The sequence below is a fragment of the Pezoporus occidentalis genome, unplaced genomic scaffold, assembly GCF_034315485.1.
Source record: "Pezoporus occidentalis ecotype Australia unplaced genomic scaffold, CSIRO_AGI_Poc_V1 ctg108, whole genome shotgun sequence".
Lineage (NCBI taxonomy): Eukaryota > Metazoa > Chordata > Aves > Psittaciformes > Psittacidae > Pezoporus > Pezoporus occidentalis.
This window is the reverse complement of record NW_026912865.1, coordinates 1-24278: the sequence shown is the minus strand read 5'-3', so window position 1 is coordinate 24278 and position 24278 is coordinate 1. Positions and strand designations below refer to the sequence as shown.

Sequence of the window (24278 nt, the reverse complement as noted above, 5' to 3'; positions counted from 1 at the left end):
GTTTTGTTCTTTTTTTTGTTGCTTGTTATGTTTGGTAGCAATAACATATGAACTACTTCTGGAACTATGATAGTATAGGCATGCTGAAGGATCCTTATCAGTCTAAGATGTTGTGTGGAGCGATTTATTCTGTTTATGCCCTGCATACAAAGATGCAGCTAAGATTACATTGCCTGATACCTGAGGGTGTGTTTCAGCAGGCTCTGCTTTCCTCATGCCCTCTTCTCTCCCTCACTCCCAGGGCTGGTATGGATGAAAAGATTCCCTAAAGAGCTGTTGTAGTCTTTAACAGGCTAGAAATGAAATGACACTGTGGTGGCTTGACCCTGGCTGGATGACAGGTGCCCACCAAAGCCACTCTGTCACCACCCTCCTCAACTGGATGGGGCAGAGAAAATGTAACCGAAGGCTTGTGGGTTGAGATAAGGACAGGGAATGATCATTCATCAATTATCATTGTGGGCAAAACAGACTTGGGGAAATGAGTTCAATTTATTACCAATCATAGTAAGATAATTGCACTTCTCATTGTAATATGCAGCAAGGAGATGAAAGAAGTATTGTTATGGGTTTTATTCTTAACTCAGTACTGAACAGGCACTGGATTCTTCCAGTGACTGCTTAGACATGACTAAAGAGCACAATTGTACTGCCTCAAGGTAATGGAAACTGAAAAAACAATTCACTCTCATATAATATTGTCATAACTCTTTAATCTGTTTTAAGCCCCGGATTCCTTCGGTTTGTGCGAGTCCTGTGCGGTATGTCTTCGGATGAGAGGAAAGCTTTTCTCCAGTTCACCACTGGTTGTTCAACACTCCCTCCAGGAGGACTGGCAAACCTCCATCCCCGGCTCACTGTTGTACGCAAGGTATGGCAGTTGTAGGTTGCCCTTCAGACCACTGATCCTGACTTCAGATCACTGATCCTGTGAATTGCTGCGTTAAGAAATAATGCTGATGATTTTTCATTTTGGTTGCTTTTTGTTTTTTAATTTCTGATGCAATGCTCAGCTTTCAGTCCTAACCTCTGTCTTGAGGTCTCCTCTCTGACTTCGTATTTGAATATAAAAGAATTAACATACATACAAAGTAAACATAAGTTGGTTTGCAGTTTTCCTGATGCTGCTGTTTGTTGACAACTGGTAATGTGTATGTGGTAAATGCCATGAATTAGAGGACCTTACCATTCGCATTGAGAGCAGAGAACAACTGCAATGAGAAATGTTCTTTCTTTTCCTCAGGTTGATGCTACAGATGCAAGTTACCCATCTGTGAATACGTGTGTGCATTACCTGAAGCTGCCTGAGTATTCTTCTGAGGAGATTATGAGAGAGCGCCTGCTAGCTGCTACGATGGAGAAAGGCTTCCACCTCAACTGAGCCACTGACTGCAATACGGGACACGAGAAAGTGTTTTTTGATACTAGTGAAGCCTCTTGTGTTTGTGTGCAAAAAAATATGATCTCCACGCTGTGCTCTGATGAGACTTGCCTTTTTTTTCACCTGTGAGGCTTTAGAAACATGTGGAATAAGTTTGTTAGCTGCTAATGACAAAATAAATCCTTGTAACTACACAGCCAGCAAGAAATTGGCACAGAACACTGTGTGATGCTTCAAGGGCTTGCACAACTGGAAATTGAGGTGGTTCTGTTTGACTGTTCCAAAGAACAGATCATCAGATTTTCAGTGTTCCCTGATACAAATTTCTAACAGTGTATTTGTGTAAAGTTTGTCATTTAATATCTTGTACACTACAGTTGCCATCACTGATCCCTGTTTTGCTGGCTTTAAGCTAACTGGTCAGAAACTTGCTTCCTTAAAACTTAGAATTAATGGGCATCTCCAGCCTTTCCTTTTTTAATGTGCCTGCACTATTGGAGTATTTTAGTGGGTTTTTTGCATATAATGCACAACTTTTTTTTTTTTTCTTTTAAGTGGGAATATATTTTGATTTCTCAAAGGCCCTGCTACAAAGATCAAATCCTTAAGTGTGTTTGTGCAGCTCAACATTAAAGCTATTAAGAAACACTGGTTCCTAGTGCAAGACACACTTAAAGCAAGTTTTACTTTTGGTTGTATTTTCTTTGTATATTATAAACATTTATTTAACTTGTTGCAGTTTGAAGTTTAAGAAAAACCCACCCAATGTGTAAGCTCAAAAGTAATCATTAAAATGTTTGCAACATATAAAACTGTCTCCTCTGAGTACTTCACTAGTACTACTTGTGTTATTAAATCGCTGTAAACATTCTGAACAACATGCCATACATTTTACAAGGTTTAAGTGACCTACATGGCAGTAACTGATCTCATCGACTCATCTCTTTTTACACAGGGAGGATGTTTTACACAGTCCAACTTTTTTAGGAACTGGGCTGGCAGTGAGAACGTGTGTGTAGCTCTCTTGGAGCTCTTTAGTAGGCCACTGTGTCCTGAGGTTGAAGTTCTCCATTGCACTGGAATAAAAATGGGGTCAGGTGATACAGCTGATGCAGCCGCACTTGAGATGGAGTGCCTGCCCTGCCTTGTTTTCAGTGGTAAAAAGTTGGTTTACAGTAAAATGAAGCGAGATCCTAACATATCTTTGAAGATATGTAAGTGCTTAATACCAGGAAAGAAAATCTGTTGGTTTGGTTGAGCCTGTGTGGCAAGTTTCGTTCTGTGCCAGTTCTCTTTGGTAACAATCTTTTCTTGGACCGCTGCTCAGGGAGGGCTTGCCATGAGTCTTGCCTCATGTGTACAAACCAGGCTGAAGCCAGATTGTCATAGCATCATTCCCAGGACTTGACAGAAACAGTCTTTGGAATTTTCCACAATGCAAAACTGAACGGCAGTCTCCACCCTTACACTCCTGTGACTATTGTGCTTCAACAGAACGGCTGCATAAACCTTGTGTACAAGTATCTACTCCAATGCCAGCTTGTTTTGGGGAATGGTTCTTTTAAAGTGATGTGGATGGTTCCCCACACAACCCACCACTCTGCTCCTTTGAGCCAGGTTTCTAGGTGCAATTTAGATGTGACCATTATGTGCCTTCACACACAAAGCTCACAGTGTGTATCATACGCTCTTTCAGTGTCAGGTTATGCCTAGGGTTGGTGCCTAAGTGTTGGTCATGAAGGAGGAGCCAGATACTTTAATTCTAGAAAAGTAATGAAAAGTAATCTTAGGTTGCGTGACTTGTGTGAAGTGGCGTGTTGTACCTGCGAATACAAGTTAGTGTAGCTACATCCTCCTGCTGAAGGCAAATTTGATTTGGTACCTAGCAGTACCTTTTTTTACTCATCTTTTGTAAAAGTTTTAATTGTGATGCATGGATAGAATATATAAGAGAAAAAATACACTGGTGGCCAAAATAGAAAAGGTTTTGTGTACTGTATGAAGCCAACATGATAGAAGTTTGAACTTTTGATTGTAATTACCTTTTATTAATGTTACCATATTTAATTGCCAAATACTTTCAGTTACAACTTATACAGGAATACTAAATGCACACAGACCTCTGTATTTACATGTCTTTTGTAGCCATGACTTACAATGAAATGGGACTGAAAGCAGCTTTTTGATGAAGGATTAATCTAATTCAAAAAAGTGGTCCTAAAAGTTATGGAACTATAATTTACAGTACATTTGTATAAAAATAAATGGAGTTGGTGCTTAAAGGAAGCACTGAAACTTTGAATTTATATTTTCATATTTTCTGTCTTGTCTTAGGCCTGGCACAATGCCTAATTCAGTGACACGTAGACATGCAAGTTGCCACTACTTTATTCTCAGTTTGAAAAAGTGTTGACTGTTGCAGGAAGACTTCTGCTGGGTCAAGAAAGCTGCATCTGAAATGGAAGGTTCCACTTTGTGTATAGCTGTGTCTTTCCATTAGGTACACTGGGCATAGGAGAAACAGGAAATATTTTCCAACTAATTTGAATATTGCATGAGTCAGCCTTAATGGCATCAGAACACTGCTGTCAGCTCTTGATGGCTTCATCATCCTTAGCAGAATGCTTTAGTCAGTCTTGCATCTTCCTAGCTTTCTGCCACTCTGTCAAGCACCAGCAGAGGGGCCAGAATTCTGTTCCTGTTTGTTTCCACAATGCAACCATTTAGCACCATTTCATCCAAAATGATGTGCACTCTGTCCAAATTGAACATGATCTAGAAATGTTTCAGGTTAAGTATATTTTGAACAACATGAAGATAACACGAAGAAAATCTTCGGCACCTTTGTCTTTACTCAAAGTTTGCAAAAATGGGTGTTTCTTAATTTATTCTAGTTTATTTGGTTGTTTATTTTAATAGAGTGAAGGAAACAGATGAACTGACACTTTTTTCCTGACCACAGGGGTGTCAAAAGTTTGTAGTAGAGAAGCTGAAGCCCCAGCAGTATCCCAGCCTGGACGATTACCACACAGTAGTAAAAGCAAGGTGAACTTTCACTTAGATGTAGATGGTTAATTTTACTGTCTGCCACATGTTGTTTTAATATAAAAATTTTCCCAAAGATTAACAACCTCGAATGGGAAGATGCCCATATTCTGCATTTCTTCTTACAAAACCAACTGTTAGCCAAATTCTTAAAACTTGATTCTCCGATTTTTTTATTTTTTTTTTCCCCTACCCTAAGTTCCTAAGACTATTGGATCTGCTTGAAAATAGCTTAAGAGGAATATGCTGATAAGTAAAGCTGAGTCATTGATCTAGTAATAAATCTCAGAGCAGTTAAAGTAAATGAATGGTCCCTATTTTAAATGCTTTCCAAATGATAATCTCTAATATACTACTAAAGGAAAATAACTTGAAATGATGAATTTGCGCTGTTGTGATACATGAAGTTTGTCCATAATCATGTGTCTTAACATTATCTAATAGCATCTGTCTTGAAGAAAACCAAGCCAGACAACAGGCTCCAGCATTACCTGGCAGGTGTCCTTATGCATACATTCATCGTTTGTGTATCCACTGATCAACTGCAAAGGGTTACTCATGAAAAAGGCCTCTTGTGTTGCCACTTACCACCAGAACCTGCAGTGGAAACAGGCATAGTAAAAAAAGCCTGCAGCGTACATCTGCTGTGCCTCACTGACGTGTGTGCGTACAGAGGCATGAATAACCCTTCCTCTGCCTTGCTCTCCACCTGCTGCTGCTCTTTAAGTGTGTTCTTTGCTGTGCTCAGCACATCAGCTTTGCCTTAATTTTGCTCCTTCTAGTTCTTGCCTGTGTATTGAGGACTACTTCAGTGGAGTTAGCACAATGCTTTGCAGTAACTTTCAGTACTTTTTTCCAGCTTTGATAGGAATCTCTTGAGGGCCTTCTCTGCCTATTATTCTGTTTTTCTTATGATAAGTTTTGAGCTCGGGAAGGCAGCCTGGCTTTGCTCTGGTCCTTATATTTGTGTTAGTAGACTTCATTCTAACCAGCAGAGTTGGTTTTAAAAGCATCAGCACCAAGTTTTTAAAGGCATCAATGTTTTCTTCTGTTCGGCATGATGGAGAGTCAATCTCATTTTCTGAAGGCGATTTGGGCATGGAAGAGGACAGCTCTATCCCACAAGGTCTGTGGATTTCAGCACAGCAGTCTGCCCTATGCTCTGCCAAACCACAGGAGCAGTGGCAGTACTGAGCTGTACCTGACAACAGCTGAGGAGCCACATATTTCTATGTATTTGTTCTTCCTATGTGGTAAATTCAAATGGTGGGGAGACACCACCTTAAACAACTAGAGCTGCAACAACATGAACTCATGAAAGCAAAGAGTCTTAGGCCTGAATTCAAGAAATGGATTCTAGTGAAGTAACACTGAGCATCTCCGTGCCTTTCACTACTGAGGAGCAGTACTGCCCTCAAAACTTCAACAGTTCCTGCGGTTCCAGAGACAAAGGTGGTAGTTTTACTTTGCTTGGCAGACTAAAGACCTCAGACAAATTTCTTCCTGTACCATACTTTTCAAGTAAATCAACCTTTACACAAATATTTTCATCTGAGAAGTTAGAATTTCTTTATTCCAGTACTGTGAGAATTTTTAGGAAAACTGCCTTGCTGGTGCTGCTTACTTCACTTCTGGCACAGAGCAAGAGGATCTGTTAGTGAAGGTAGGTAACATTCCATTCACGTTGCAACAAGTGATAAAGCCAACTCCTCCTGGATTTCAGTTTTTACACTCTACCACTGATTCACTGTGCTCCAGTTCCCATGGCAGAGCAAGAGCTCCTACCTCTCCTTTCAGAGTCCCAAAGATCTAAAACCTGTGAGAGTGAATCAGTGATGATGCAGTAACTTCCCACTCCCATCAATTTCTCTGCATCACCTTGTTTAAGAAAACACACTTAGCACTGCTTTTTTCCCTTTTTTTTCCCTAAAGACCTGATACCATGTCAAAGGAAAACTGCACTCACACTACTGAGTACCTTGCAGCTGTTCTGCTCAAACCCAGCATGGTTAAATGAGACATCAGTTCCCCTGCAAGGGCCTTCCTGCTTATTTCAAGATTGGCTTACCCCATTACAGGACATAGTGCTGTCCATCTGTAACCCCTTAAGCGTACAGTCGTCATTCCAGAACCACTGACTTCACCTGCAGTTTGAATGGGGATACTAACACTACTCTAGAGACATCTACCATCTTGATTTTGGAAGGTCCCAAAGCTCCTTCTTTCATTTCCCCTCCCACCTCCCTCTACCATGCTTGGCAAACACCTGGATTTCACAAGGAACACCTTGGCTTTTCCACCCTTCCTGCAGGTCTCATGACTATGTTCTATGGTCTTTATACATACACTGCTTCATTGTTTACATCTGAATGCCCTCCCCAGTGCATCTCTGATCCTTTGCATCCCCCCCACTTGTTTGGCAACTGACCCCAGATTTCAGGGTTTAAAGCCTTGAAGTCACGGATCCACACCCAGCTGAGCTGAAAAGCAGCAAAGCAAACCAGTCTGAGCAACTGGCAACAGGAAAAAGCTGTGTTCCATGTGTGTGCTGCCATGTGCTCCACCCAGAGCTGTCATTCAAGGTCCAGCTTCCAGTAAGAATCCTGGCTGCCTGTAGAAGAGGGTTGAGGGGTTTCCACTAGATCTATGCAGAGGCTAACATGGATTTTAAAACAAGTATGCATAAGAACACATGTATTAATCTCTTCATCTGTAGAGAAAAGTCTGTAATGAAAGTTTTCAGAGCACCCAGCTAGGAAATGCTCTTCACAAGTTGGCAGCCCAGGCAAAGGTGAGCCCCTGCTGCCTTTGGTTTACAGATTTCACTCTGTGCCACTGTGGCTGTGTACCTCATGGTAGAAGTAAATGGCACCTGCTACAATTGGTATTTTCTGCTGGCTTTTGGTAACTTCAGAGTTTCCCTTATTAAAAGACATCAACAATACTTTCTACTATCACGGAGTTTTTATGGCACGTGCATACTAAGAGGAGGTAAGTGTTATATAGGCGATAGTTAAGCGGGGAAGGAGGGAAGGAAAGGAAAAAGGCACATTCAGGACTTGCATGTGATAAATACCTTCCTCATGTGGAGACATCTTAAGATACCTCAGGATTTTCCAGGCAAGTAATTAAGGGTGTGTCAAGGCATAAGAGATGATAAAGTGTGGCCAGCACCTTGTGATCAGCTAACACACCCAGGAGCTCAAACAAAAGCTCTGTAGATTACAGCACAGGTACTTTGCTACTGAATACACAGCATTACAAAACTTTGATTTCCATTCTAGACTATCATCTTCAACCAAAGATTAGAGCTGCTTCTCTTTTCTTAATCTAAAGTCACACATTCTGACTTTATCTTTGCTAACATTCACTTCAATTACCTTTTAGCCTATCTAATGGCAGGCCAGTTTTAGGCATTGAAACCCATTTGATGCTTTCTGACCATTTCTTCCCAGAACAGCTATGCTGACTTTATAAAGGAGGCAAGTGGTGCCTTCAAGTTCTGTGATACTTTAGAACAGTTTTAAGCTAATCCTTATAGGTTTGCATTGCATCCACTTATTTTACAGTACAGACTGAAGTGTATCCTCACAAATTCTCAGAACGAATTAATTCAGTTTTCTTACTACTTAAATGCACTGGGTTCTGAGAGTGACAGAAGAACACAGTTGATTAACATGCAGCATTCCCTGTATCAAAGCTTTTTATCTGTCTTATGAGCAGCAGCTAGCTGCAATGGAATGCAATGTGGGTTTTGGATCAAGACAACATTCTTCAAATGCTTGGTCCTAGAGAACCCTGTCTGCCCCCTTCCCGCCCACAAGGGGAACGTAAGTATCTGTTTCTTCTGTAAGTTAACAATGTGTCTTCAAGTAAGTTTTGCTTCACCAGTTCAAGCAATAGAAAAATCAACTTTCTGTGCCTTAGAAACTCTTTAGAAGCTCTCAGAGCTATGGCATTTTTACAATCTCATTGTTATCATCACACCAAGAAAGTAGGTCTATGCAAGCTGGAGTGTTAAGAGCTGCAGAAAATACCACCCACTCATGTCATACACATCTAGTGCTGTTAACACATTAGGAAACAACACCCTCAGGACTGGGGTTTCAGGACTTGCCCATTCAAGTACTGCGTCCCACAGCACTACCTACAGGTATTTTAAAAACAAACAACTTTAGAAATGTTATGTTGTTCTGTCACAGCTACCCTTAAGTATGTGAATGAAAGTGGACATCTAAATGCCTTACAGGTCACACATAAAAGCTTCTCTAAACCCCATGCCTACTCTAGAGTTAAAGTAGTTACTTAATTGGCTAGTAGCTAATCAGAAGAGGTAAGTTCCCAATTGTCCATGCACTGGTTAGTATCACACACACCTGTGTCACCCATAAGTATAAATATTACACATGAATCCTGTTGGCCAGGATTCAGATGGGACCTAGTCTCCGCCTTGTGCAGAAGGTGCCCTTCCCTTCCTGACAGCTGACTTCAGATTCAGGCTATGACACAAGACATGATGCAGCATCCTGGGTGACTTCGGTTTTTGGATCTAAATGAGAGCTGGCATCCCACATTAATAGGAGGGGCTGCATTGCCAAAAGCACGGGGGTGATTGTGTGATGGTCTCAGCCTCCGATTTAACTGGGGTTTGCCCTGTGCATGGGTGAATAGCCTTTAATGATTATCATGTGGTTTTCATCGGGTTTGATTTCATGTAATTTCCTACTATTTTTTTCAGGTTAGTAAACGCTACTTTCTATAGAGAATACTCACTATTACTTTTGAAATAAACTTCCTATGGATCTGTACACAAAAGTAATAGTGCAGAGACAGGAAATGGTGACAGTCTCCCACCAGATAGATACTGCGTATACAAAGGTTCTGTAAATACACTTGATGTTAACTGCTACAAACCTTTAGACAGTACTTCCTCCATCAGATATTTTACATCTAAACTCTCTGTACTGAGTTATCAAAAGACTATTTGGCAAAGGAAATGGTTTAATCCCAGATGGGGATATTATCTTACACACTATGAAAGGCATATTGATGGATTATTGCTTGCATTGCATTAACATCTAAGACACTTGTAGCCCAGATCTTACATTGTTCTTCAGGGGCTGCTGTTCAAGCTGTATAAAAAATAAATACAATCTTGGACAACCCACCTCATCTTTACAACTCCGTTTTAGATTTAATGTTCTGAGCACCTCACTTCAGCTATTTCAGGTTAGTAAGTAAGCTGAGCTCCTCTCAGGTTATGAAAAGCTCTTCTTCCTAAATGAAAGAGGTTTTCTGTACGTATGTAAAGCAAAATGTTTAACTTGAAAATTGTTCCTGAAATGTATAATGTAGAAAGATGTATTCTGAGTGGAAAAAATACATGCATCATTCACATCATACATGTCAGGCAGATGCATCAGACATGAGCTCTTCCAGTATTATCTCCAGTTTTATCAAATAAGATAGTAATGCGCACTCCTGTTTTCCAAATATTTATATTCACACTCTCATGCAGATGAGATCCATGTAGAAGATGAACCTCTACAGGAATCATTCAGACACCATATTGCACCCACTGCAACAAGTTGTATATAATACAGCTTCTCTAAACAGTGCAGAATAACACTGTGTGCAGAAGCTCTTGGATATACAGTGTCCTTTCTCAGCTATTAAATGGTCTACTGGTGGTAACCTAGTATACACCTACAGGCAATTCCTCTCAGTGTGAAAATGATGACCAGAGGCAGAATTTGGTATCATCAGTACTCCAAACAATCTAAAGGAAAAAGAATCAGGCAATTGCAGACCCAAAATATACCATACGGTAACACAGGGGACTATTTTTTATGTATAATTACTGAACAGGTCATCACGTTAGTTTCTAATTCAGCAAAGCTCACACGCAAGTACAAATGGTTCTAATCCTTAACTAGAGTAACTGAATACAAAAATGTAGTTACATAATTGCTCAGAGACCTTAACAGTCCCTCCATCCTGAAATTTCCTTATTGCTCTATTCTAATACAAATTAATTTAGGAGTGTTATATTAATACCACAGTATTTTGTAAATTTCAAGAAGGAAATAAATAGAGACAGTATACATACACATACATACAGTATATACACACATACATATATAAGCTCAGCAAATGAAACAGTTCCAGCATGTAGCAAGCATTAAAAATTTTACAAAAAATGAAATTACATATTGTTTTTAGTAAAGGAGTAAAACAATTACAAAAAAACTTACAGATTTTTTTTATGTTCTTTGTATGTACTAATTCTAAATTACTTTAGAGTATTTCAGGTGTGTAATTTACATGATTCCAGGGTGGCAACTGTATTTCAGGTGCGTAACTGAAACTCTTTGTACCAGCAGATCTGCATTTAACCAACAGCAAACAGAGGCATAAGGATTGCTGGAGTAGAGTGAGCAGGCAGTGGGACTGGAAGACTGTGCTATATTCTCCTGGTTTAATTTTCTTTGAATTTAGTATTGTATGTTATTTACTTGCTATTTGTGTTTAGCTGTTCAGGACTGTGTTTTAGGATTTGTATTTGGTTGTAGTTCATTTAAAATATATATATATCTATATATTAGTTAATACCCTGCAAATCATACACATGAAAATACAGCTGCGAAGGGAGAAGGGTGGTAAAGGTAAAAGGTATCTGTGGCAATGCCTGGGTTCCTAAATTTCCTCCTCTCAGGTCTTTCTCTTTTTCCATAGATACAGAAAGTAAATCTCACCTACACTTTCATGAAGCAAGATCAAAGCACAAACCTAATCTTACAATGATGCTACTGCTAGTTGGCTCAAGACATACCTGTAACATTCAGTTCTTATTATGGCAGTCATTTCAGCATCTATTTTACTGTAAACTTAAAGCAAAAAGTAAAACCTTGCAGTAATAATTAAGTAAGCCTGAAAGTTCCCCCAGAACACTATTTTTCATGTCTAGGTAGTACCTAGTTCTCTCTAAACAAACTCTTCCTGTCTTACTTTAAATGGTACCAGGCTTATCTCCATGAGTTAGGATTTGAACAAGAAACCCGCACAAACATCAGCCATGCTTTCAGAAAGGTGCCAAAATGGTGCCACTTACTGTAAGTGCAAAATTTGAAAAACCTCTGCATTGTCTTGCCTGTATGACAGCCACTATGACAGCCAGTGCTATGAACTGGAACATACCCCAGAAACAGATAGACAAATGGATTTCTGATGTTGAAAAGGATACATCTAATTCACTCTGCAAGGAAAAGAGTGAGACAACCATTAGTTACAGCTTGATCTCTCATCTCGTAGGCATTAAGCATTATGCATCCCTTTATTTTGAAGTCTATCTGCTAATGACACAAAACTTTAGGGTAATTCAGATTTCTGTTTTGGACTGTAAAATTACATGCCTTTTCCTGCAACACTGCTTTGCTTTTGATGCATTACCTGCCTCTGTAACGAAAGCTAATGTTCTGAAATTTTTACTTAGAAAAAACATGAAGGTCACCCACAAGTAACAATTTGAATAGACACAGTGCCATCTGAGTAAGTGATGGAAAACCAGCAATGCAGATCGTGCTAACTCCAGACCTCTATTTTCTCTTCTTTCTGCAAAAAGGGGATGTTAATGCCAAGTTTGCAATATATATAAAAACACAGCTTAAAATGTTGCTGCGGATCATTTCAACAGTAAAATCTAGACATTGTATATATACATATGGCTGTAGTAGTTGTGGCTGGATATACTGGAGAGGAAAGGCAACTCCAGGCTTTGGACCCTTAGTACTTCTAACTGTTCTCCAGTGCCAGCAATATAATTGTTCATGTAGTCACCATTTCCCTTCTAGTCTTGGCCTGGATTTACCCCAAGTATTTTTATTCCTTTAACCAAAATGTCTGAGTGAGAAGCCCTTGTGGTCTCCCTGCAGTCAACACAAGAGATGGTTATCTTCAAGAGTTGACTCGGCACTCTTGAGGCATGACTCACTTTCTCGAGATACTCATCCCTCCCCTGCCTAGTGGTCATGGGAGTTTAGGATGACCAAACTTCTAACTTAAGTGCCTCAGTTAAATGTCTAAATTTAGAAACAATTAATCACAGCCTCAGCAGTTAAGATCTTGCACAGTGGGGGTGGAGCTGCCTCAGTGCCTGCTGAAAGAGGGAATCTATCTGCTACCAGGGGAATTTAGTTTGCTAACATGGTTTCAGTTCACAGCCTAACCCTGGTTTTAGGCCAAGTTCCCACTGGTAAAATTGCTACTACTTCTATGGTCTAAAGATGCTTTGAACTGGACTAGTTGTAGTCTACAGGCCTCTGCTGAGCGACTCTGCCGTTCTTCAACTGGAAATCTTTCATGTGTCACAAAAACTGTATTTTAAGAGCCTGATCAGTTTAAGTTTAACTCAGCTTTAAAAAGTAATTGAAAACATTGGAACATGTATTCTGAACAGTATGCAGAGTTTTCCCTGGGTAGCCATAATAAAAGCGAAGAGGACTCAGAATTCCATTTCACAGGCAACTTTGAAAGCTTTCCCCCTAATTCTGTTAATGTTTGTTCTGATATCTGAATTCAAGCTCTGTAAACTCCATTAGATAAAAATAGAGTATGTGAGAACGTTTAAGGCTCACAAGCCTAAAAATAATAGATGACAAAATGTCCTTCTAGAGCAGGACAGATGTCCTTTCCTTTCCCAGAGTTCTGTCTCTATCATCATCATAATTTGGGATTCTGCTAAAATTCTGCAAATCTTAAACATTAATCCATGAGACTACAGACTTATACTTTCCTGCTCTGTGGTTTCTGCCAGAAACACCAGCTAGAATTATAGCCCTCTTCTTCAGTGCTCTGCCATTTATCATGTTATATGCTATCAAAAATAGAACCACAGAATGGCATGAGATTTCTTTAACCACCCCCCTTTTCAGTTCCCCTAGTTTCAAACCTGAAATGAGATGGACAGCACAAAAAGCTCTGGTGCGATGAATTCAGCAAATTTCTAAGCAGTGGTTGGGTTATATATGCGATCAAGGAGTTATATGCACTACATTTATATGTATAAGAAATACATCTATTTTTTGCTCTGCCCCAAGTGAGGAAAATAAAACTTGTCAAATGGTTGGCAACAATTAGCTCAATTAGACAAACAAGATGTGACTAAACTTTATTGTTCTTCCCTGTGCTGTCGGGAATCAAATTCCATTCCTGGTTATCACTGGTGAGGTTGGGACTGCCATCAAAACAATTAAGAGGTAAATTCTGAACTTAGTACACTCAGAAAGTGATATAGTTAGTACCATCAGTTTCAACAGGCTGGTGTGACATTAGTAGAGATAGATAACAGCCTAAAACACTTGCCAGGCATCTAAACAGTGAAGGGTGCAGATGACTTTTTCAAGTGTGTCCCTGAATTCCTTAGAGGGGGGCTCTGCACATCTGCTGCAATACTAGGACTGGAAAACCAGTTACAGACCATGAGGGGGGTATCCAACATATTCCAGCATAGATTTTGTGCTGCAATTGCACTAAAATTGTGCCAAACTGTGATTTCAGGCAAATCTGTTTCTAGCAAAATTATTACAAATCCCATATTGGGTAGCAGGATCATAATGCTGTGTTTTCAACCTTTGTAAAGACAAGCAAACAAAAAGTATCTCCCACCCAAAGGAGCACTGTCATTTTAACTGGAGCCATGCCTGATGTTGAATCCTCACTGAAATGACTACCTATATAATAGCTGTTTTATCTGGTATCCACTGTTGCATGACAACAACATGGAGAGCACAAGTACAGACTCATTTCTGAGGTTTTATGTGCTCCATCCCTCTGATCTTGTTCACTGAGAGTGATGTCAGCTCCCTGCTTAATGTCTACACCATCTTTATCATAAATGAAATCCATTCAGGGAATATAATGCTCTGACTTGCAAAAAAAGAGCTGTAAATAAAAACCTCTTTATTTCTTTAAAATGTACAAAATGCCAGTGGCTAATTTAAGAGTAGGTGAGCCAAAGAAACCCCTGAATATAAATATATGAGAGCATGCTTTTCTAACAGAAATATTTCTGATATTCTTTGATTGATGCTTTATAACCCATCTGTACTTTTCTGAAGAATCAACTAATACTGCTTTTGTGTGTGCGTGTGTTTTGGTTTTTGGTTGGTTTTTTTTTTGGAAGAAATGCTCATGCTAAAGTATTCAAACTTCTAAATGCATATGGAAAAAATATAAATTCTCTTTCAATTTATTCCCTGAAATTACATATTCATAGAATGGTTTGGGTTGGAAGGGACTTCAAAGATCATCTAGTTCCAACCCCTTACCATAAGCAGGTATAACTCATACTAGATCAGCTTTGAAAGAGAAGAACTGTTTTGTAATAGATTCAACTCACCACTCTGCTGAAGTATTTGTCCAGAACTTCCACAAAATTATGAATTAGTTCATATACTGCCATCTCATTCTGAAATTAAATTAAAAACAAGTGAAGAGCAAATAAATAGCTAGAAAAGGTAACCATATTCTTTGTGTTATTTCAGTTAGTGCTGCATGAAAAGCAACTAGAAAATATAGTAAAGCCTACTAAAATAAAGTACACAAGCTCAGGCCACCATGGGATGAAGATGAAGTAACCATGTGGTTACGCAGCGGAGGTCACACTGGCCAGCTGCAGCACAGAGCCAGGGTATGCTGCAGTAGTAGATGTGGCCATCTTTGTAGCAAAGCCAAAAGAATTTGCCCCCCATTGCACAGCATTAAAACTCTGACTTGAAGACACTGTGGCAGTCAGCAGCTACCTTCCACACCACCCTGATAAGGTCTCCAATAGTAAGCTTTGAATTAATTTCTGATTACCAGGAATCAATGTAAACACTAAAGCCTTGCAGGCTCAGCCTGAACGTATGAAATAACAGCACTTGTAATTTTTCAGATACCTTTTTTTTTTTTCATTTTTTAAATACAGTAAATTGGCAGCTTTCTAGCTGACAGCATGGATTTTCTTTGGCCAAGGAGGTTAAAACAGTGAGCAGTTGGGAAATCACCATAAATAAGACAGGTGATCTGGCTGTAATGGTAACATTTGTTGAGAAACACTACTCCACATAATTTTACATTTAATCAAATAAATTCAGAAAGCAGAATCAGCACAAGGCTCAGAAAGACTGTCTCATGATAACAGCTCAGTCTGCTGCTACAGACTGAAGTCCAACATACCACATTTTTTATACCTCCTTTTTTTCACAGATTTTTTATTATTTTTGCAATGACTCCTTAAAATTCTCTAATTCCTATTGCAAAATTCCATACTAGAAGCAGACTTGAGCTCTTGACCATAACAATCACTGTAAGCTCTCATTTCCAGAGGGTATGTAATTTCTTACCTCTGTGTGGTCGATTCCAACGACTACAAAAAGGGCTGCATACTGTCGGTATACCAGCTTGAAGTCCTTATACTCAATGAAAGAGCACTAGGCAGAAACAAAACAAGTAAAATATAATAGCTGCTACTTAAGTATACAACAGTATTAAGCACAGAGTGCTCAAAGAGCCTATGCTTTCATGTTCATAAGGCCCACAAAGAACAATGGATTTCTCAAGATCCACCATGGAATTTTGACTTGAAAGAAATTTCTTAGGGCATCTATTACACAAAACATTTCATCTGTTGACAGAAAACATGCTACTGTATTTTAAATGGAAAAACTGGAACAGAGTTGAAATGACTTGTTTTGGGGTTATAAGGCTGTTGATCCTTCCCCTAAACTTTCATTTGGAAGAACTTCCAAAAGGGACAACCTGAAGGTCATTTTCATGTTTAAAAAATGATCAATATTTTTATATAAATATCAGGAGTATGAAGACTTCCAGACCCAAGGAGGGAAATTAACGTCTTTCACAGTGGGAGAGAGGCCAGCAGATGGTGCTGTTAGACGCTGCTTTACAAGATGCCTCCGCCTGTATTTTTTCAGTATCATTTTGCTCAGTCCTTGAAATGACAGCGTGCCGTTAGTTCCTTTGGTGAAGTTTCAGTTTGGAGATGCCCTTTCAAGAGCAGTGCAGAAGAGGTTCATTTCTTTAGCCACTGTTAAGTCTGTGAACTAAGGTATTTCATAGGAACTGCTACTTTTTTTCTCAGGCTTTCTAGAATGAGGTTCACACTGTTCAAAGACATGTCATTAATGAAAAATAAGGAAGCTGCCTTCAGAACACAAACCAAAAATCTTCACTCACAATCCAAGTTACAGATTTCTCCTCCAATGCAAGTCAATGCGTTGTGCCATTAACAGTTTGTGAAGTTTGGTACTTTTCTAAAAGAGCCGATGGCTCAACCGAGCCATGAAAATCTCAACTTTCATCTAAGAAATCTTCCAACTTCTGGGTTTTCTTTTTTTTTTTTCAGAAATTGTGAACACTTCTTTTGAATAAAAATGCCTAATACAGGCCTAAAATTTTGTGTTTCCAACCCCCCCGTGCTTCAGATAGTATTTTCATACTCACTCATAAATTTTTTGTTTAAACTTGGAGCTGTCAGTAGTATCCTTACTACCCTCCAGCAAAGCAGCAGCAATAGCTCTCTATTGATCTCTACCAGACAAGCAGTAAAAGGATAAAATAAATTCTTACTGGATTTCTGAGCTTCTTCAAACAAAAAGGAGGAACTTTCATGCAGTGATACACAAAATTCCAAAATCTCTGTAAGCCTCAGGAAAACATATTTATTCAACGCAGAATAACAGTTCAACGGACTGAAACCATAATGTAGAAATACAATCTTTTTCTTCATGGGTACAAATGAAATAATGACTTGGAAAGGAAACTGATGTATTTTCAGAATTATTGACATGAAAAATGTGAGATGTAGAACCATGCAGAGGAAGCTCTTAGTGACCTCGTCTAGTGGTGGTCTTGGCAGTTCTGGAGCAATGGGTGGACCTGATTATCTTAAAGGTCTTTTCCAACCTAGCTAATAAATAGAATGGCTAGGGGAAGAACTACAAAACATACCTGATCCTTTGAACGGGAGAGACAGTTTTTGATTACTTCAGCTTCCAGCATTGTCCGTTTCTTAATTTCTACATGCTCATAATACCTAGAAAGTCTTGTTTGACCTTGTTTGTTTACCATAAGAAAAAATTTTATCATTTCTGGTTTTGTTGGTCTCAGCAGAAGATCTGAACGTGGGGTGCAGGAATCAAGGAGAGTATTTCTGTGAGGAAAAAAGGAAAAATAGGAGTTAACATAGGAGTTATAAAAGACTTCCTAAAAACTAGCCAGCCTAGACACGCACATATTTAAGACTGAGATTTAACAATTTCATTCATACTATCCTGATGTCAGAGTTAAGGAAGAGAAGACAAAGGGAAACGCATGGGCCACAACACATGGACATTTCTTTAATGCAGAGTGACGGCCTTCTTAACATTCAGGTATCAGCAGTAAAAGCATGTACCCTGAGCTGGACCAGGAGCTGCTGTTTTCTCCCATCTAATTTCCCACACTGAAGTGAAAGGTAGATTCTGCACATCATAAAGACTAAGTGCGGGTCTTTGATAGCTAAGGAGAAACCTGTTCAAGTTAATTACTTAAAACAGCTTCATCTCACTCAATCTAAGTAATTATTAATCCACACAATGCCACTGAAATAGTTCTAGAATATAAATGTCACATGCAACGTACAATGAGAAAGGCTATTAAAAAGAGCACAGCATGTATCAGAATCTGTTTGCTGAACAACTGATATCTTTCATGTTCTGAAAGGCATGCAAAAAAAGGTAAGCTGCAGATGTAATTTTTTTAAATAGTTCTGGGTTATTTTCTTTAATGCCAGAAACAGTCACTGTAATGTTTTCCATCTGTCTCTCTATGTGGATCACAGATTTATTGGGCCAAATGCTCTTGAAGTTTATGCGTTGGAAATACAGCAAGTACCGCAAAAGCTGTTTATTACAGTTCTGAAGATGTGCTCCTTACCTGATGCAAATATTCTCTCCTAAGCGTCTCACAGCTCCTGTGAGAAAGTCCAAGCTGAAAAAAACCTATCAGGAATCCACAGAACAGCCCAGTGTAGCTCTTCATGAAAAACAGTGTATCTTGAAGCAGAAAAGCAAAAGCACAAAAAATAAAAACCCTAAAATAGGTCTCTGAAGCAGCAATCTCACAGACATTTAAACATATGCTGATATTTTATACAATGCAAGCTGCATAGATGCTGCCTCATATTACTAGCAACTTGAACAAACTGGTTATATACTATTCATGGGTGCTAACTCCATATACAAAGTTTAGATTTCTATACCAAATGTATCTTCACTAATTAGACTTGATACTGAGAATTCATAAGTAAGTGACACCTGCGGTGAACAGAATTCCAGGATCAATCCTCAGGACAAGAGAATCTGCTTGGAATCGTGGCAGTCTCAGAGCTTCCTCATTTCCATCAGGCATAACGAAGTCTCTTCACATCCAGAACAGGAGCACGCTTCTGTTGGTTTGCTCTGACAGAAGAGTCATGGATGCCAGCCAGCACTGCTGCAGTGGGGCACATGGCTGGTCCACTGCACCCCAGGCTTCTGAACCAGCACAAGTTGGTCTCCAATAAAGAGTGAACCAGGTAATGAAGACAAAAAAGGGCCCAGATGGAAATTTATGATAGGATCTTCATTGTCGGATGGCAGTTTAAGCTGACATCTGACTAAATGGAAGAGTACCTTCTGTATCACCTTCTCTGTATTCAATATGTGGTTCTTCCCCCCCTCCCCTCCCATTCTATTTTGCATTGCTGCCCCAAGTTACAGTTGCAATAGGAAGACATATCTTAATATTCTGAGGCATAGAGAAAGGTAAAACAGCCAGATGACTTAGTAATTTTTTGATACAAACCTTCTAAGTAAGGATAAAAATGAATGACTCCTTCCAGCTTACGAGGCACTCAACCAAGGGCCAACCTCATTAGCAAAAGAAACCTGAAGCTTTAAAACTACTTTAAAAGGGCTGTGGTCTGAAAGAGGAAAAAACTAAGAAACGTTGCCTCTTGTTTTAATGAAAGAAATAGCAAGCTCAGACATGGGAGACCAAAAGCTACATAAGCTGTTCATACCAACTGCAAAACATGTCTGTCCAAGCTAAGCAGATAATGACAGCAACATAGACACCTTTTAATTTTTCTTAGTTTTATCCTTTATGTTTGGTACTGCTGGAGCATGAATTAATAGTCCTCTATTTTCAACAAGTTGTTTCCAAGCTATTTTAATAATTTAGTCAGAAATGGTACTGGGGAGTGTAAGCCCTGTTCTCAGAAATCAGCAAGTTGCAGAAAGCCATCCTTGAAGAGTAAAACCTGAGGTGTAGCATCTCTGCAGGTATTCATGTGAGACTTGACAGTGCAACAGTAAAAATACCCCAAGAGCACTGACAGAGCTCCTGTACTTTGAGCTACTGATAAGCAATATATAACAGCAAAAAATATATGAAGAATTGATATATATATGGATGCTATTGCAGGATTGTCCCCTTTATTAACTATTTACTCCTTTATTAAGCTAATGCTTCTAGATGTTTAATCCCTTTCTGATGTTACAACTATTGTATCTTTGTGTATTCTTATGAATGGCCTGGATTGTTTTACATATGAAAATACTTTAGACCAGTACTTTAAATCCTCACAGATGCTCTTACTCAGAATAGATATAAAAAAAAAGAAGAATCATGTTGTAATGACAGTAGAACCACAGTAGTACTCCAATGTGTTATCTGTAATCTCTGAGGCAGTCATTAGTCACAGTATTAGAAGAGGTGATTAACAGCTGTAGGAAATAGGTCCACTAGTATCACTGGTCATTTCTGTACTTTCCCACCAGCCCCAAAAATAGCCTCCAGAGTTTTAGACAGAAATCTTGCTCATGTAAGTGTCAGCGCAAGCACACAGTTTTGTGCAAAACACTGGAGTGAATTTGTATGTACAAATGATTTTTACTTTAGTTTACAAAAACATGCAAGCATAGCTGTGAACTCTAATTTTGAGAATAACACCAGTGTTAAAAATATCTTAAGGGTATTTTTTTTTAAATAAAGTACTTTAAAATAAAATAATTCTGAAAAAAAAACCCAAAACTTGTAGAAATAAAAACATTTGCTTGCACAATTTAGAAAAAAAAAAAAAAAAAGGAAATTACTGGGTTTTGTTTCTAACAAAGAAAGTTTATTTCTTCTTCTCTTTTCATCTTGGCTTCCAGATACAGACAACATGTTAAAATTAGTTTTGCACATGTGAGTTGTAAAGAAACTTATAAAATATAATAAACACACAAAAAGCAAATCTGTGCATGATGACGGGTGGAGAAACTCCCATTCCTTAGAATCATAGAATAGTTAGGGTTGGAAAGGACCTTAAGATCATCCAGTTCCAACCCCCCTGCCATGGGCAGGGACGTCTCACACTAGACCATGTTGCCCAAGTCTCTGTCCAACCTGACCTTGAACACTGCCAGCAATGGAGCATTCACCGCTTCTTTGGGCTGCCTGTTCCAGTGCCTCACCAGCCTCACAATAAAGAGCTTCTTCCTTATATCTAACCTGTTAAGTATGAACTCATTACCCCTTTTCCTACAGCTACAATCCCTGATGAAGAGTCCCTCTCTGGCATCCTTGTATAGGTTCCCTTCAGATATTGGAAGGCTGCTGCAAGTTCTATGTATTTGAGAAGCTACCTTTTAAGATAAATAATCAATACTCTGCTTACAAAGATAGCTCCATTTCTTCTGATATGACTCTTAAGTGCTTTCTGTGCATTCTCATGCACACATGTGTATCAACATACCTACACATTATGATGCTTTTATGCATACACAATCAAACGGTTCAAGGGAATTGGTGACAAGAAGCAAACCTTTCGTACCTCTGCCATTATTTTGCTCATTTTAGTAATGAAAACACATTACTATCTGAAGGCTGTTTGTCAGAAATGAATAGGCTGTCCCATTCCAGGTCACTGGATAGCTATCTGCATCACAAATGCACTCAGGAACAGAAGACTGGAAGGAACTATCATGATCCTGATGGACTGTCAAGTCCAGCTCTCCTTGTCAGAGTTAACCATGCATTAGAAATACTATCCAGAATAGCTTACAGTATATTCTTTGAGCATACGAAATCTATAAAATATCTACAGACTCCCTAGAAGCAAAAATCTCAGAAGGTATCACTTGAGGAAGATGTAAAAAGACTTGAAACTGCAAACCTTCCTTCAAGAGAAATTACCTTTCAGAGTGACACAGTAGCACTCTCTTATTTCCTTCACAAAATATTTCTCCTGTAAGGATGATCTGGCATTCACACAAACAACATGCAGTTTAAGTGCTGTTATTTTAATATGCACTATTACACTGTGTTAGATCTCATCCTCATTGAAGTATCTCTCACAGATAAATATCTATGAGAAAACTGGTATCACGATTGGCTTGTGTGACTCATGCTGGCAGACTAATGGAGTATGTAGTCATTGATGACTTAGAATACAATGACTTTTAACTCCTTCTAAACCAGCACATACACAGAAGACTAAGGTCCCAGCTCATAAAGACAGGGATGCTTCCTGATTTTATTGTCCCAATCAGGCTTGTCCCCCCTGCACGTATAGGTTAACTCTAGCCTTGTATTTCGGGACAACCTGAGACCTGCCTGGTTTACTTCAGATTACCAAAACAGAAACCATGACGGGTCAGGAACTGCTTCCAGGCCATGCCAGCTCTGCAGGCTGAATAACCGCAACAGACACCTCAAAGTAGGTTGTCCCTGTTTTTGAGTCACACCCATCAAAGCTCTCTTTTTAGACACTGTTGAGACCTCTTAAAGAGGCAAAGCCTGCAATACCTGTTTTGCAGATAAAAAGATCTTAAGTGTCCAACATGGCCAACTCAGCAGATTTGACATGCAGTAATAGAAAACATACTTAAAACATGATTTTAATTATTCCTTCAGTAGATACAAGCCACTAACATGAATTTATTTTGTCACAGATTTCTGCAATATTAATACATACTCGGACACATAAATTACAAAAAAAGAAACACAACCTCAGTTTGGGACTTCTTGCAGTACAGTTATCATTCAAATTAGACTTGCCTCTCAACCTAAAACAACTCTAGCCAATGTCCATAGGTTTAGAAACATTTTAGTTATTGCGCTGTAACAATGTTTTGCAATATTCTATGGCTTCTCAGCTAAAACGTAAATAAGAGACCAGCTCTAGCAAACAAAAAAAGTACACTACAGTTTTTACAGAACTGCTTCACCAGAATGAAAGAAGAATAAAAAAATAACTGTTAGATAGAACTATAATTTACTGCACTGTCCAACTCTAAATAAGTTGGGTTTCTGGATGCATAGGTTTAAATGCACTTTATGTGTGTACTAAGTGTAGAACAAATGGTTAAACTGGAATGAAAGCATTAATGAGAATAAAAAAATGGCTAAACAGTAGAGGCACAAGTAGATGACAGTATGGGAACGAATACTTCTGAGATACAGATCTGCCTACAGAGCTTCCTGGCTATGAATTTATTGTACAGAAGTATGGAGCAAACAAACACCGCTCGCATAGTCTAAACCCTTGCTCTTCCTACTTTTGTTCTGACCATGGACAAGGCTTTAACAAAAATCACATGCAGTGTTAATAATATTTATCAGTAACAGTAATTTTTGTATTCTAGATCTTACTATTGTGCACATTAAAATTCATCCAAAGATGAAACAAGTATGTCCATGTGACTTTAAAATAAAGTACTGTGTCCAACTTCAGGATCAGGGATTCTAAAAAAGAAACCTTATTAATCCAGGGAAGTCAGGGAGGAAGGAAAGAGTAAAAAAGTTTTCCTTTGCCACTGAGTTGTCAAAATACTGGCTGAATATAGAAACAGAATTAAATTGCAGTAACTCCCATATACTCAGGAATGAGGAATGTCCCATGAGACTGGGGCTAAAAAAAAGGCTAAACTGGTTATATGTCTTAACTTTTGGTAATGATTTGATATTGTCAGTAGACAATGAAAAAAATCAGTTGAGGTGGAAAGGCTTTGAATTTAGATGGGCTAATCTGCATGGAATCAGGAAGACCGTAGGATGAAATTCTATTGGGAAATGACTTAATGGGCAAAAAAGGAAGGACTGAACAAATCAACTGAAATGTCAATATGCACCTGAGGAGAGATTAGTACAGAAAGGAAATACCAGTACTGTGATGAGCAGTATTTATTTTTTCAGTAATTAACACAATTCCAGCTCTGCCAAGCATGAGCCCTGTTTAGGAAACTATCCAATTTTTTACTGAATGAGTACAGCATATAAATATTTTGAAGAGAGGCAAACCCAAACTCCTACCTGACTTACAATGGGGAACTACAGTTCAGTTCAAATAGATTGTGATGATAATCTGTAAATATTTCATTTCAGAGCATCATTTTGCAACTGAGGCAATTTCAACCTATCCAAGCTGTGCATCAAATACAGCATTGTCATCACATGTGAAGCTGATAAAGGCAAAAATAAACCACTGATTTTCTGGCAAACCTTTCCTCATGTGGAAAAGACTTTTGGATAGCCAACATTGTGCACTTCCCCTGCTTAAGGAGGGAATGCATTACACACGTGCCTTATCACTGAGACATCATAAAGATGACCACTCGTGTCAACTTCCAGAGATACGCCATAAATTTAAGAACTCCATTCTAAAACCACCCCTCTGCGGGGCAACTTCAGCGCACCATAAACAGCGCCGAGTTTGAGAGGCTTCAGCATTCAATCCCCGCCGTGCCGCCTGCACGCCGGACTGAGCGGCACGCCCAGGCTCAGACCC

The 24278-nt window shown here is 39.0% G+C and overlaps 2 protein-coding genes across 15 annotated transcripts in view; one reads left to right on the top strand and one right to left on the bottom strand.

Moving 5' to 3' along the window:
- The window catches only part of HECTD1 (HECT domain E3 ubiquitin protein ligase 1), a 59287-nt gene extending 57094 nt beyond the window's left edge, over nucleotides 1–2193 (top strand). For all 10 annotated transcript variants that reach the window (XM_062622843.1, XM_062622833.1, XM_062622826.1 and 7 more), the window contains 2 exons: nucleotides 727–871; nucleotides 1244–2193. In XM_062622843.1, coding sequence (XP_062478827.1) covers nucleotides 727–871; nucleotides 1244–1381 — 283 coding nt within the window. In that variant the 3' untranslated portion in view covers nucleotides 1382–2193. The remainder of the gene's footprint in view (nucleotides 1–726; nucleotides 872–1243) is intronic.
- Nucleotides 474–17727, bottom strand: AP4S1 (adaptor related protein complex 4 subunit sigma 1). Of its 5 annotated transcripts, XR_009965646.1 has the most exons (6): nucleotides 17435–17727; nucleotides 15811–15897; nucleotides 14823–14891; nucleotides 11538–11681; nucleotides 4918–5023; nucleotides 4028–4156 (listed from the first exon to the last, which is right to left on the bottom strand). XR_009965646.1 is itself a non-coding variant. In XM_062622873.1 (5 exons), the coding sequence occupies exons 1-5, from the start codon at nucleotides 17570–17572 to the stop codon at nucleotides 915–917; spliced, it is 462 nt and encodes a 153-aa protein (XP_062478857.1). In that variant the 5' UTR covers nucleotides 17573–17726; the 3' UTR covers nucleotides 474–914. The 5 variants fall into 5 exon arrangements, 4 of the variants coding, with proteins under 4 accessions (XP_062478857.1, XP_062478839.1, XP_062478868.1 ...); XM_062622873.1 differs by lacking the exons at nucleotides 4028–4156; nucleotides 4918–5023 and adding an exon at nucleotides 474–938 and having other exon boundaries at nucleotides 17435–17726; XM_062622855.1 differs by lacking the exon at nucleotides 4918–5023 and having other exon boundaries at nucleotides 3752–4156; nucleotides 17435–17725.
- Nucleotides 17728–24278: the final 6551 nt, after the last annotated feature.

What these genes read in the sequence shown, in the direction of transcription:
- AP4S1 (XM_062622855.1), bottom strand. Translation starts at nt 17,572, where the DNA reads ATGATAAAATTTTTTCTTATGGTAAACAAACAAGGTCAAACAAGACTT. An exon ending in TCTCCCGTTCAAAGGATCAG is followed by an intron (nt 15,898 to 17,434) that starts GTATGTTTTGTA and finishes GTTTCTGCCTAG; the next exon opens with TGCTCTTTCATTGAGTATAA. An exon ending in ACAAATACTTCAGCAGAGTG is followed by an intron (nt 11,682 to 14,822) that starts GTGAGTTGAATC and finishes TTTTCCTTGCAG; the next exon opens with AGTGAATTAGATGTATCCTT.